The sequence below is a fragment of the Solenopsis invicta genome, chromosome 8 (genome assembly GCF_016802725.1).
Source record: "Solenopsis invicta isolate M01_SB chromosome 8, UNIL_Sinv_3.0, whole genome shotgun sequence".
Taxonomy (NCBI): Eukaryota; Metazoa; Arthropoda; class Insecta; order Hymenoptera; family Formicidae; genus Solenopsis; species Solenopsis invicta.
Genome location: NC_052671.1, coordinates 13,709,013 through 13,722,050, shown reverse-complemented (window position 1 = coordinate 13,722,050; position 13,038 = coordinate 13,709,013). Strand labels below are relative to the sequence as shown.

The 13,038-nt window shown below is 28.7% G+C and overlaps 1 protein-coding gene across 1 annotated transcript; it reads right to left on the bottom strand.

Annotated features, from left to right (window-relative positions):
* Window positions 1–866: 866 nt before the first annotated feature.
* On the bottom strand, window positions 867–2,443 carry LOC120358472. The gene is made up of 4 exons (XM_039452835.1): window positions 2,232–2,443; window positions 1,779–2,139; window positions 1,356–1,677; window positions 867–1,203 (listed from the first exon to the last, which is right to left on the bottom strand). The coding sequence occupies exons 1-4, from the start codon at window positions 2,355–2,357 to the stop codon at window positions 867–869; spliced, it is 1,146 nt and encodes a 381-aa protein (XP_039308769.1). The 5' UTR covers window positions 2,358–2,443.
* Window positions 2,444–13,038: the final 10,595 nt, after the last annotated feature.

Genomic DNA, 13,038 nt, shown 5'->3' with positions numbered 1-13,038 from the left:
CAACATTAAAGCAAAAAAGGCCATTTTTGCTTCAGTGTTGCCTAACTCAGTCAAAAAAAAATTGTACAACGCTCAACAAAAACGCAAATTAAAGGTATGCCAGGGCCATACAAGAGACCTTCCTCAACTCCAAAAAACTCGTACTAATCTGTTTTTTCTTGTCTTTTGGCCATTCTCATCTCCTTTGCTTCATGTGAAGTCTGCTGCTCCAAACATTCAATGTGCTTGTTATCTCTCGTAACGGCGAGGATTTTGACATTTTGGCAGATTTTCAATCCCATTATACTCATTTGCAAAATTGAATGAAAACCTTCATTAAAAATAAAAACGGCTAAAAAGTTGCAATTTGCACCGAAAACACCAAAAAGACACATAAACATTAGTAAGTCTAATACACTACTTGACACTCCGCCACATGGGAATCTCAGTCGGCGCGCCATACGGAGACTGCGTCTTTTAAACCTTTATAACTTCGTCAATTTAATGAATTTTGTCTTAATATTTTAGGAACACACTTTTGAGATTTCAAACTATAAAAATATGAAACAAAAATTTTTTGGGATTTTTTTAACCCGTTACACGGAAATATTCCCTTAAGAAAACAGATTTCTCTTATTTTAATAAATAATATCTTATACTCATATAAACTTTTATTTAACATCACTTTATTTAATATCAATGTACAGAGTAATTCAATTTAAAAATAACGATTTTTGTTATATGTAATCAATTGTTTATTTAATGTAACAAAATGTTTCTGGAAATAAAGTACACATTTAATAAAATTCAAAAAACAAAATTAAAAAAAATTAGTTCATTAAATTTGACAAAATTTTAGTCTCACTACATATAAAATTTTAATTCCACTATAAAAATAAACCCTCGTAATATACAATGGTTATATGCTGATATCTTTCGTTCCATTGATTAGTTAAATGTTTCGTTTCTGCACGCGAAACATGGATAACTTCCAGTTTAGGACATTGCAGGAAAATTATGTCAGGTACATCCAATACAGCTATCAACTTTAAACATTTTAAATTTTTGCACAGCGATAGAGTTTCTAATTCATGATCAGTGAGCTTGTGATTAAAGCTCAAGTCGATTTTTTCTAAGCGTTGACAGGAGGAAAACAATTTATGGAAACTATTCCTATAGTAGGCTATGCTGTGCTGCTGGCGGTCCGCCATCCAAAATGGGAAACTAAACAAAAGTTATACCATTATTATAGTTTTTTTAATCGCAAACAGAAGAACAAAATACAATAGTTATGATAAGAAGCACACAAGATAGTACTAAATATATACAATTCAATAAAGGATAATACTAAAAAAAGAACTTTATTATGTACGTACACCCGGCTAAAATTCACTTCCTTCAAATTCTTGAAATTGGCAAGGGCATCAATATCTTGCAATGTTAAATATGCTCTTTCTAAATTTAGTTTTTCTAAATTTGGACATAAAGTTGTCCATCTTATTGCGTATTTCCCAAACCTTTCGTACGTGTATGCTAAATTTAAGTCGCGCATTTGTTGATTACTCTGCAGTATTTCGCAAAGAGTATCGTTATGTATAGATTCTATATACTGAAGATGTAAACGCTCAAGAAACTTTAAATTTGCAAGATGAGATAATTCTGTGAATTTTAGACTATTAACAGTATTTAAATCCAATCCTGAAAGAAATGTATATAGTATATGTATATATTTCTACAACAGCCATATAATGTTTACTCGTAATTCTTACAATTACTGCATAATTATTTTTTACATATACCTTTTAAATTCTTGCATATCTTGGAAATTTGAAGTACAGCAGAATTGTCGATAAATGTGCAGTAATTTAATTTTAAATTCGTTATAAATTTGCCGCAAGTAGCAAGGAATGTATTAAAGTTTGCAACGGAAAAGTCGCAGTATGACAAATCCAATTGTGTCAAATATTTACATCTGGGTGCAAAGTAAAGAAATATATCATCGAAATTAAAGCGCTCATACGTGTAATGTATATTTCGTATGTTCAGACTTTTGTAAAGTTGAGTATCTCGTGATAAATAATTAAAGCGTTTATTTACACCACTCACACGGCATAATGACTTTAAATCTAAATTCCCCAATATTTTAATTATTATTTCATCCTGTAAAAATAAAATAGACAACTTTAGTATATGAAATAACAACATTACAATAAATTAATAGAGTGAAATATAGACTTTTTGTAATACTTTACAGGTAGCTTAGAAAAATTGCAGAGTGACGACTTCTTGGATTCTTCCCATAAGAGTTTAATATCTTCGGATAACTCTTCATAATTCAAATAATTGTTATATGAAGTGCAATGCTTATAAATCTCCATATAACATTGCACTTGATCTGGAATTATTTCCTGAGATATATGCTTGTGTCCGAGCAAACCCTTACGAAAAGTTTTTACTATTTCTCTACAAATGTAAAATTGGAACAAAATAATTTTCATTTTTAGAAATATAAGAAAAGATTGAGAATATTATAACGTTTTCGGTCGCAGTGAGTTTGAACTATCGATATATACTGAACGGAGCGCGCGGCTGTAAATTTCGTTTATTCTTCGTCTTAAAGGACTTAAAAGGACTCTTTGTCTTTAAAGAAGGACACATATATATGCCGAAGGTCGTATCTATTCTTCTAGTGTAATCGTTGGTCGAATTTTATTTAAGAAGAAAGGAAATAATAACGTATGCTTTCAAGAGAGTTAGAAACTTCTATATTAGCATTTACTTTTACTTTAGATATACAAATTGGCCGCGAACAAATTTCGTTTGTTCCTTCTCTTCCAAAATCATATTTCACATCTTAGAATTATGCCTCATGGATCTTGATCATTATAGCATCACAATAAGAAACTGCGTGTAGTCTGAGTGTCGATTAGCAGCTTTGATCAGATCTGATACTAGAACCATAGCTATATGTGCATTAAGTTCAAGATCTGTAGCAGATTCTGCTGACATTTTATGTCAGTAGATTATCAGGAAAAATCTCGAGTAGGTTCTGCGCTTACGAGCAATCTGATAGCAGATTGGCAGCAGAAACGAGTACAAAGTGCAAATCCTGATTCATTTCTTCCGTCAAATCTGAACATGCCAACAGACTTTGTCTTATTTTGGAACTTGTCCACATCATCAGATATTTCAGAATCTTTGTGCAATTTATTTCTATTATGGCATTTAAAATTAGTAAAATGTTCTTTTCATAATCTGCTTTGCTACTCCTTCTAAATCGTTTCTTCTTTTTCTACGTCGGTTAATATGATTTCGATCCTGCGCTCCGTTTAATCCTCTATTTTCTAATTGGACGGTTCCGGTATGTGACACTGCTAATCCATCTCGTATTAAGTTCAAACTCAATGTAATCGAAAACGTTATTAATATCGATTGTTATACCTTTCACAAATGACATAATGATTCCATAAATTCTTCCATTCGCTTTTTGTTAAACAAGAACGTATAAATGGTGTTTCCCCTTGCAAAATATCTTTGTTTTCGAGTACGTCTGTATTTATTTCAAATTCAAAGTTTTCCCTTGCACAATATACGTAAGAACTAATCTTATTCAACAAATCAAATAAACAATGTGGATTTGCTTGTTCAAGTTTTCTAGGAAGTATCAAATGTGATGTACCAATAAGCATTAGTGCAATTCGTCTCTGATACTTGCTTCTACTCCAAAATTCTAATCTCAGCATCTTGGTTTTAAAGTAACACGGCCATAAAATAACAGTTAATACGTTTCCAGTTGTTGTATAAATTGTTTTACATGCCAATTCGTTTGAATAACATCCTAACGGAGACCACTTATCATCAGAGTCTTTAGCCCAAATTCGATGAATCGCTGACCTCGTAATATCACCAAATAAAGAGATTCTGAGTGGATATACACCTTCATGATATTCGAAATCTGCAAAGTAGAAAAAACAATTATAATTTCTTTTAAATGGTAATATATTTTCTTTAACAATATCATTTCAAATATTACATACTTATAAAACTTATCTTGTGATGTTTATAATCATCTGCATCCAATGAAAATTTTTCATTTTGCATGATTTGTGTGTGCTATATTAAAAATGTTAAATAAAAAAAATATCAAATTTCATCTTTTTGCAGCATAAAATAAGAATATAATTACTTAGAAAAAAGGATTAGATTTAACAAAAATGAAATTATATTTTGGATGATTAACTTGTATCTGATACACCTTAAAAAAAAGAAATGTTCTCTGTTCGTATTTTTGTGAAAAATACTTTAGAAATCAATATTGATAATGTAGAATATAAGGGAATTCAAGTTTAATATAAGTAAAATTTGATAGAAACTTTTTTTGTGGATTGTAACCATTTTGGAGGTTCTTGCGGGAAAATTCAGCTGATGAAAAATAAAACCATCCTTTATCATAATATATAAAAGGTATTGAATTAAACACTTTTGTATATAAAGGCAAGTTATGATAAAGATTTAAATTGGAAAAATCAAGTAGCTTTTTATAAACAAAAAATATTAGCTAAGTACATAGTATAAAAGTTATACAGAATACATTTTTATTGATTAATATTTAATATACTGCCCAGGAAGCAAGGAACGTTAAATAAACGTTTTGAAGTATTGATTTCTTGTGAGCTTTATCGACGTTCTTATATAATATTTTGTACATGTTTTTAAAACCTTTTAAACATTATCTAATAATGTGATAATTCCGAATGTTTAAAAAACGTTTCAATAATGTTGTTCCAAATATTTTTTCAACGTTTTTATATAATATTGCATTAAATGTTTTTGAATTGTTGCTTTGCAATGAAATTATATAACCATCAATAAAATCGCCGTCGATTGCTTTTGATAACGTCGGATAAATGCATGCTGTGCGATAATAAAGTGTGTGTTTCTTTGAACGGATTTCAGTTGCCAAAAAATTGTTCAATAGTGTTCGATAGTAAGAAATTATAAAATTTATTAATGAAATCAGCCGACCATTTATTATCATTGAGTATATGCGTGTGATAATATAAAATTCATTATGTTTCATCTTTTCTACATATATTCATCTAATCAATAGTTATACACACGTATTAGTATAAAGTGTTCACAGATCATCACGAGGAATCTAGTTTGCAGCAGTCGCAGAAGTCAAGCAACATTCACCACGGTCATGACTTGGATTGGTGGTCATTTGGAAATTTCCAAGAGAAATTCCCGAAATTTTTCTTTGCGAAAAATGTTTTTAAAATTCTACGAAAATAATGTTTTGCATTTGAATTATGTGATGAAACTATAGAGGAGAAGAGGGTATTATGGTTACTGTCGACAATATGGTTACCCCTATTATCTCCGTTATTGATATTCTAACAATTGCTTATGGAGTTATTCATTTAGTAGCCCGCCGTTTTTTAGCGATGTTAATATGACAATACATAATAAGTGACAATTGTTACAAGGCATTTTTATTTGTGAGCATTTCTAAACTTTTTCAGGGTTCACCTTTAACTACTCATACTTTCTCATTATTCTTAAACTTGTGTGTATTATTACACGAATGTACATACACTTGAATGTTTTTTATTATTTACCTTTTCATTCAGCTATACACATTTTGAGTTATACAAAGTTAAAACAATAACATGGAATTTCATTAATGTGGCCTTTTAAGCAAAATTTTTATATTGAAATATTTCTTCGATAAATCGATCGTCATTCTAGAGAGCGGTGTTTAGAAACATTAAAAACATTATTTTATGCTTGTTGTTTAATGTTAAACAGGGATAAAATGATATTTCTAACTAAATTTGGTATTTTTAAAGTTACTGAACGCAAGAAAATTCTATATTAGGAAAATTCTAAACAATGGAAAATTAAAAATACACAATTTTGTAACAAGATACTGTATTTCTTCTAAACTAAACTAACTTTTTTAAATTATTCTTATAGATAGCCATATTACAACTACTTTTTTTCTGCCACCAATTATGCAGAGCATTAGATTTTTATAAATTACGTTCTAAATAATAAATATCTCATTACTTTGAGCCTAGAATCTGTCAAACAACACTTTGACGAATGTAATCGTTCAAGTTTCAATAAAAAATATTAATTATAAACAAAATGATTTAATAAAATGAAAATGGGTGCCATATTACCCTCTTCTCCTCTATTAATATTTACATTTCAGAGAAATATTTATATTGATATTTACATTAAACGTTGTTGAGATGTTGATACAAAATTAGTGTGCTCTATGAGTAATGTTATATAATGTTATACAATAAACATTATCAAAAGAACGTTAGCAAAATGTTAATTGTAATTGTTACTTCAACGTTACAGAAACTTCTAAATCAATGTCAAAGTTTGTTCATAATGATGTTGATTACAATGTTAAATACAACATTTTTGGAAACGTTACATATTACTAAATAACGTTGTAATGACATCACAGAAATGTTTGCTTACTGGGTGCAGCTTATAGGTGACGATAAAATAAAAATAAAAAAGCTTTGTATGTACCTCTCTGGTCTTTGAAAAATGAAAAATTCTCAATTTATTATTATTTAATATATTGTGTTAAAAAATTTTAAAATTATTTACAGTTTTATATAAATAATAATATAACTTATATTACTAATTTGAATAAGCATTTTTATAAACCGAATACATTCGATAAATAATTGAACTGATTAAACCTGATTATGTCTGTTTACATTTAGTCTGATAAAAATTTGCGGATTTTATAGTTTGATCTGATAAATATGATTATATAATGGCAGATTTAATTTTTTTATCCTAGGAAAAATACTAGTAAACATACGAAAAATCTTTCCCCTCCATCTCCTGTAGATGGCTCAACTCTTTGAGCAAAACAAATGCGACAATGCTTTCGTTGACATGGGTAATTAAAGCTTTTCATTGCATGTTGAGAAATAAGGTCAATAGGCATAGGAATATCCTTCTTAGTATTCCAACCTGGAATGGACAATTTGTCGACATAAGGATATCGACTAATATTATTATACTGTAAGCAAAGCTCGTCAACGATCATTTTTCCCTGAAAAATGATGAAAGATATGAATAATAATATCCGGGAAAGAATGTATTTTATTTGTTTATATTTGTTAATAAATATATACTTATGAATGGAAGAATTGAAAGTATGATATCTTGAATAATATTATATGGCCATATGTGATAATATATGATTATACACTCGACACCAAAACCTATTTTGACTTCTAAAATAGGCGAAATTTAAGAAAGTGTAACTTTGTCAAAAATAATAGTAAAAAAATGATCAAAAAAGCATTTTAAAGCTTGAAATTTCTAGTTTTGAGATTGATAAATCATTAAACGGTTTACAAATTGTTTACGAAGTTACACGGATTTAAATGGAAATGCGTCAAGTCTCCAAATTTTTTACAAAATTTGCAAAGCTCTACGGCGTGAAATAAAAACACACAAATGCGGTTCACAGCATTCGAAAGCGTGAATTTTTATCTTTAATTTGCGTACTTGTTCAGCGTTGTAAAATTTTTTTTCACTGAGTTATTTAACACTAAAGCAAAATGGCATTTAATGCTTTATTGTTGAATAATTCGGTGAATGCTCAACAAGTACGCAAATTAAAGGTAAAGATTCACGTTTTTGATTAATGTAAACCGCATTTCTGTAGGACTTTTATTTTACACCATAGAGTTTTGCAAATTTTATAAAAAAAATCAGATATCAAAATTTTATAAAAATTTTGCCAAGTTACACAGCATGAAATAAAAACCACACATAAATGCAGTTTACAGAATTCGAAAGCGTGTATTTCTATCTTTAATTTGCGTACTGGTTGAGAATTGTACGATTTTTTTTCACAGACTTATTTAACACTGAAACAACAATGGTTTCTTTTGCTTCAACATTGAATAATTCAGTGTATAAAATCGTACAACACTCAACAAGTACGCAAATTAAAGGTGAAGATTTACACTTTTGTATGCTGTGAACCACATTTGTGTGCAACTTTTATTTCACGCCGTGGAGCTTTGTAAAGTTTGTAAAATATTTTGAGATTTGACTGATCCCCATTTAAATCCGCAATTAATCTCATTTAAATAACTTCGTAAACAATCTGTAAACTGTTTAATAAATTATCTATCTCAAATCTAGAGATTTTAAGCTTTAAAATGCATTTTTGTACATTTTTTACAAACATTATTTTTTACGAAAGTTACACTCTCTTGAATTTTGTCTATTTTTGGGAGTTAGAATAGGTGATCCTTTAATTTTGGTGTCGAGTGTATTATTGTTATAAATCTTATTTAAATATAATCTTATATGGCTATTTATGATTTTATATATTTGTGTATTAGATCGGGTTAAAAGTACATTTAAATGATTGATTATAATCATACATGAACATATGTACATTAATATATCAATAAGTTTGTTAGACGTTATATAATGTTCTTCTAATATATTATTACAATTTCTAAAGTTTAAAGCATTCAGGTAAATTAATAAAATTACATTTTGTTACAGAAATCAAAAAATTTGTATGCAATGTATTTTTATTAAAACGTTAAATTATTTAAAAAAATTTTTTATTTTAAAAATTTTATACATAACATTTATCGCAAACACTTTATATTACATAACAATTTTTATGTAATGTGGCATTTAATAAACTTATTAGCACCTATCCGACTCTTACGGGTTTTAAAATTTAGTAATAACTATAAATAGATATATACTATTTTCATAATAAACAGTGAAATTATTTGTAACTATATGAGTAAACTGTTGTGTAATTTATATTAAGTTTGAAATTAATCACCTGCATAATTTATAAAAATACCCCCCCCCCCCCAACACGCAAAATGATAATGTCATCTTTAAACGATATTAAATATGATTAGGTAATAAATACTATTCCATGACTATTACTTTTCCAGAATACTTATTTGTTCGTACACAATTTCTAAATACATAGTACGGTTCACCACGTGCTTGATATTTTAATAATAAGAATTGGTACATTTACTTGCTATACGACACTATTTTATAGCGTACTTTGGTTAAAAAATAATTAAATTATTTACCTTTAAATCGATGTATTTATGTATAATCCATGTAAAAATAAATTTTCCTTTTTTGCGGGCCAAATCTATCACTTATCTCGTCTTCAGGTAGGTAACGCGAAGAAATGAAACGAAAGCTAGGCGAGAGTCAGGCAAGAGCATGCAGGACTGGAGAGAGCAATGCGGTGGTGGCAATACAAACCTTGATTAGTAAGTAAGATCTAAAAGAAGTATTTTTCTATCTTGCTCAGTGACTGACGCTTCACCAATCAAAATCTTCAGATGCCAACACGTGACCATATCGTTTTCATGAATTTTTTAGGAAGAATTTTTATTTTCTGTATATAAGCATCATTTTATGAACTTTTTTTGCATAAAATGGTCCGATATGTTTTACGTAGTAATATAGAGTTTCCAATTATTTCATATTTTATAAAATTAAATCAGTAGTTAAAAATACTCCCTTAGCACATGCGCAGAAAAAAAATCATTGAGCAAGACAGAAATACATTTTGTCTTTCAGACGTTGCTTACACTGGCTTAAGCTTTCCACTTATTGCTGGGATATACTATTCCCCTTCCATTTCTATAAGTTCTATGGAACCGGGCTGCGTTTCAAAGATAGATATCATGCGCACATTCCTGTGATAAGAACAGAGCCTTTCCAGAATTCATCATTTGTCACGAAGGGCCATAGCATATAATAGGCACACATTTCTCTGTATAATTGCTCACTGAATGGCTAGGTAGCAATGTAACCCTCGGGTTATGACTGTGTGTCGTACACCCGGGCTGTTTACAAAAATATTTAGCATTCATGCATCGTCCACTTTTTCTCTTCTAAATTTTTTGAATATTCTCTTCTATATTTTCCAAATATTCAATTTATTGATTTTTGGATTTATTTATTTGTCTTCTTGATCTGGCGTATCAATTTTTAAAAAAAATTGTTCAAATGCAATGCTTTACGTCCCGAGATGTACGCAGTTGAAAATGATCGGATAACGTACACCCATGTGTGGCAAAATATCGAATCCAATATAGTGTGTCAGCTGAAGGTTAATGAGATGATTGGATTTAAAGGTAATAACCAATCACATACAACTGCTACTTAAGTAGCAGTTACCGTATTCATAATTCTCCCTTGAGAAATGAGTATTTCTAGTTTCTGTTTGTTTTTTAACTCTGTGTACCATTCTTTAATATATTAAATTAGTAATCAATTTAGTATACCAATGCTAACTAATATCTCTGACAATCCTCCACCCAGGAAAATGTGAAAAATATTATATTGGTATATTTTTCGTGTATGTGTTTGTGTATATTTTACCTTTTCTTTGTAAATGTCGAGTGTTAGAAACTTTATTTTTTTTTGCAAAACCCAAGTCATACTTTATACAACATAAAATATTATAATTTTTTTAAAAAATGTTACTTAAAAAAATATTACAAGAAATATTTTAATATCTTAAAAAGGTTTTAAAACGTAAAAATGCTAACACTTTAAACATATTCGAAACTAAAGTAATGAATATGGCATTATTTCTCAAAAACAGCCTTACTGCATAATTTTTTTTGAATTTACAAACATTTACAAGATTCCCCCAAATTGCGTGCCGCAATTTTGCCGGACTTAAAACATAGCTTTAAAGAAGAATCAGAATGTAATATCACGAAAGTAAACTGCTATTTAATTTAATTATTTATTTAATGCTTGTACGCATCTCTATATTACAGAAAATTATTACTGGTTGGTCAGTAATTTATTAATAAAGTCTAGTGATTTATTACTGACAATTAGTATTTTATTTTTGTATTCCAGTACTTCGACTACTGGAAAATGAGTAATAGCTAGTAGTTTTAGTAGTTCTTTTTTACATTTAATGTACTACCGCAAGTATTTCAATACTTGCGTGAGTAGTAATAAAATACTGAAGTATTGAAAAATCTAATAATTGATCTCAGATGTAAAGTACTGATAAGATGAGCAAGTAGTTTGATTAATAATTTATTATTTGATCTAGTACTTAACTGATAAAAATGAGATTTAACTATACTGACAATGAGGCAAACACTGAAGTACTGAATTTATATATAATTTATTGCCCCTAAAGTTTTAAATATCATACCTTACTTCTAAAATATTTTATTTAATATAATATTAGGATAAATGCATATCTCAAATGCGTTACGATTTGTGCATCTTTTGTATTTAAAGTTCTAGAGCAAAGGAATATAATATATCCATTATTATAAAATAAAACTGTAAAATAACCATATAAACAAAAGTAGAAAAAATAGACAAACTTATATTTAATTAATATTTTTATTTTCAGGTAAGAGAAATAAAATTGTATAGAGAATTGATAATATCTTAGAAAATTGCAGACACTTTATTAATTTTTTTCTTACAGAAAAGTAATTTTTATTTTTAAGATAAAGTCGTAGTGTTATAGATAAAAATATTACCTAAGGACAAATCTATATTATATAAATATATCCTTTTATATTATAATATTTTTTAATTAGTATTTAATATATATCTATACACACACGCGCGCGCGCGCACACACACACACACACACACACACACACACACACACACACACACATATACAGGGTGGCCATAAAGTTCCGGGACAGTAAAATATCTCGAAAACTAAGCATTTTAGGAAAAAATGTTTTAGACAAAAGTTGTAGGGTTTCAAAAGATTTATTTATAGATCTTATCAGTTTAATCTTGGCGTCGCCAAGGTTAGATTGAAATCACATTGATTTTTTTTAAATGGAACACCCTATTTTTGATTCCAGAATCTAATAGCTGGTGTCAAGACCTTTCCAAAACACCACAAGAAAGTTTATTTTCGTTGAGTACTTTCCGATCTTGAAAGCTACGGTGTACTGTAACTTTCAAGCATCATAACTCGGAAAATAATTTTAATTAATTGCATCAAATCTATTGAGTCTCAAATTTACATATTATAGTAAAAATCTTTACTCAATTCAAGCAATATTTCAAGCTTAATATTTTCAAAGACAGTATCTTTAAGGAGAGATTAATAAATACAATAATATATCATTCTAATTGTAAAAAAATACAAGAACATGTGATAGATTCTAACTAAAAGTATTTTTCTTGTACCATCTAACCAGATACTCTTCTAAAAAAGTATGAAAAACCTCAAAAATTTCCATCGAATAACGTCAATCACAGATTTTTTAAAAACTCGCAAGATTTTAAAAAAATTTATTAATTATTCAAGGAAACAATAGTTATTCTATGAAAACAATGGATAGGAAACTACTCAGCATACGTACGCACAAGATCGGATTGGTAATTCGTAGTTAGGTTCCAAACTATGTTCCCAACTTGTTCGGCCACTCTAGTAGTTGCACCGATAGATCCGTAAATAGGTCAGCGTGGAATGACAAGCTAACCATAATCCTATCACATACTGTAACTTAGCCATGGAACATGCCCAAGTTAAAACACAGTTTTACCTTTTGAAAAGTTTAGTTTTTTTGCGCAAAATAACTGCATATTTAAATATTGCGAATTGTAACCTATCTTCAAAATTTGGAATACAATAAATCTACACCTGTAACTTTTACTAAAATTACTTCTGAAAAACTAATTAATTACTAAAAAAAAACGTTTATTTTGCACGTTGTAGAAATTTTTATGCAAAATACTTGTTAAATGTTTATATCATTATCCAATATTTATAAAATGGCCTGACACTGTATAATTACTTATTACTGGTAATTCGTTTATCCATGTTACTATGAAACGTACACGAAATATTTGAAATATTTTATCCTACAGGATTCTATTTATTCCTCAATCTTTTTCTAATTTCTGACGAAGCTTTAATTAAGTATTAGTCTTTTTAAAATCAACCACACGCATTACGAGAAAGCCTGAAGAATTTCTTTGGTTCACCTTTCT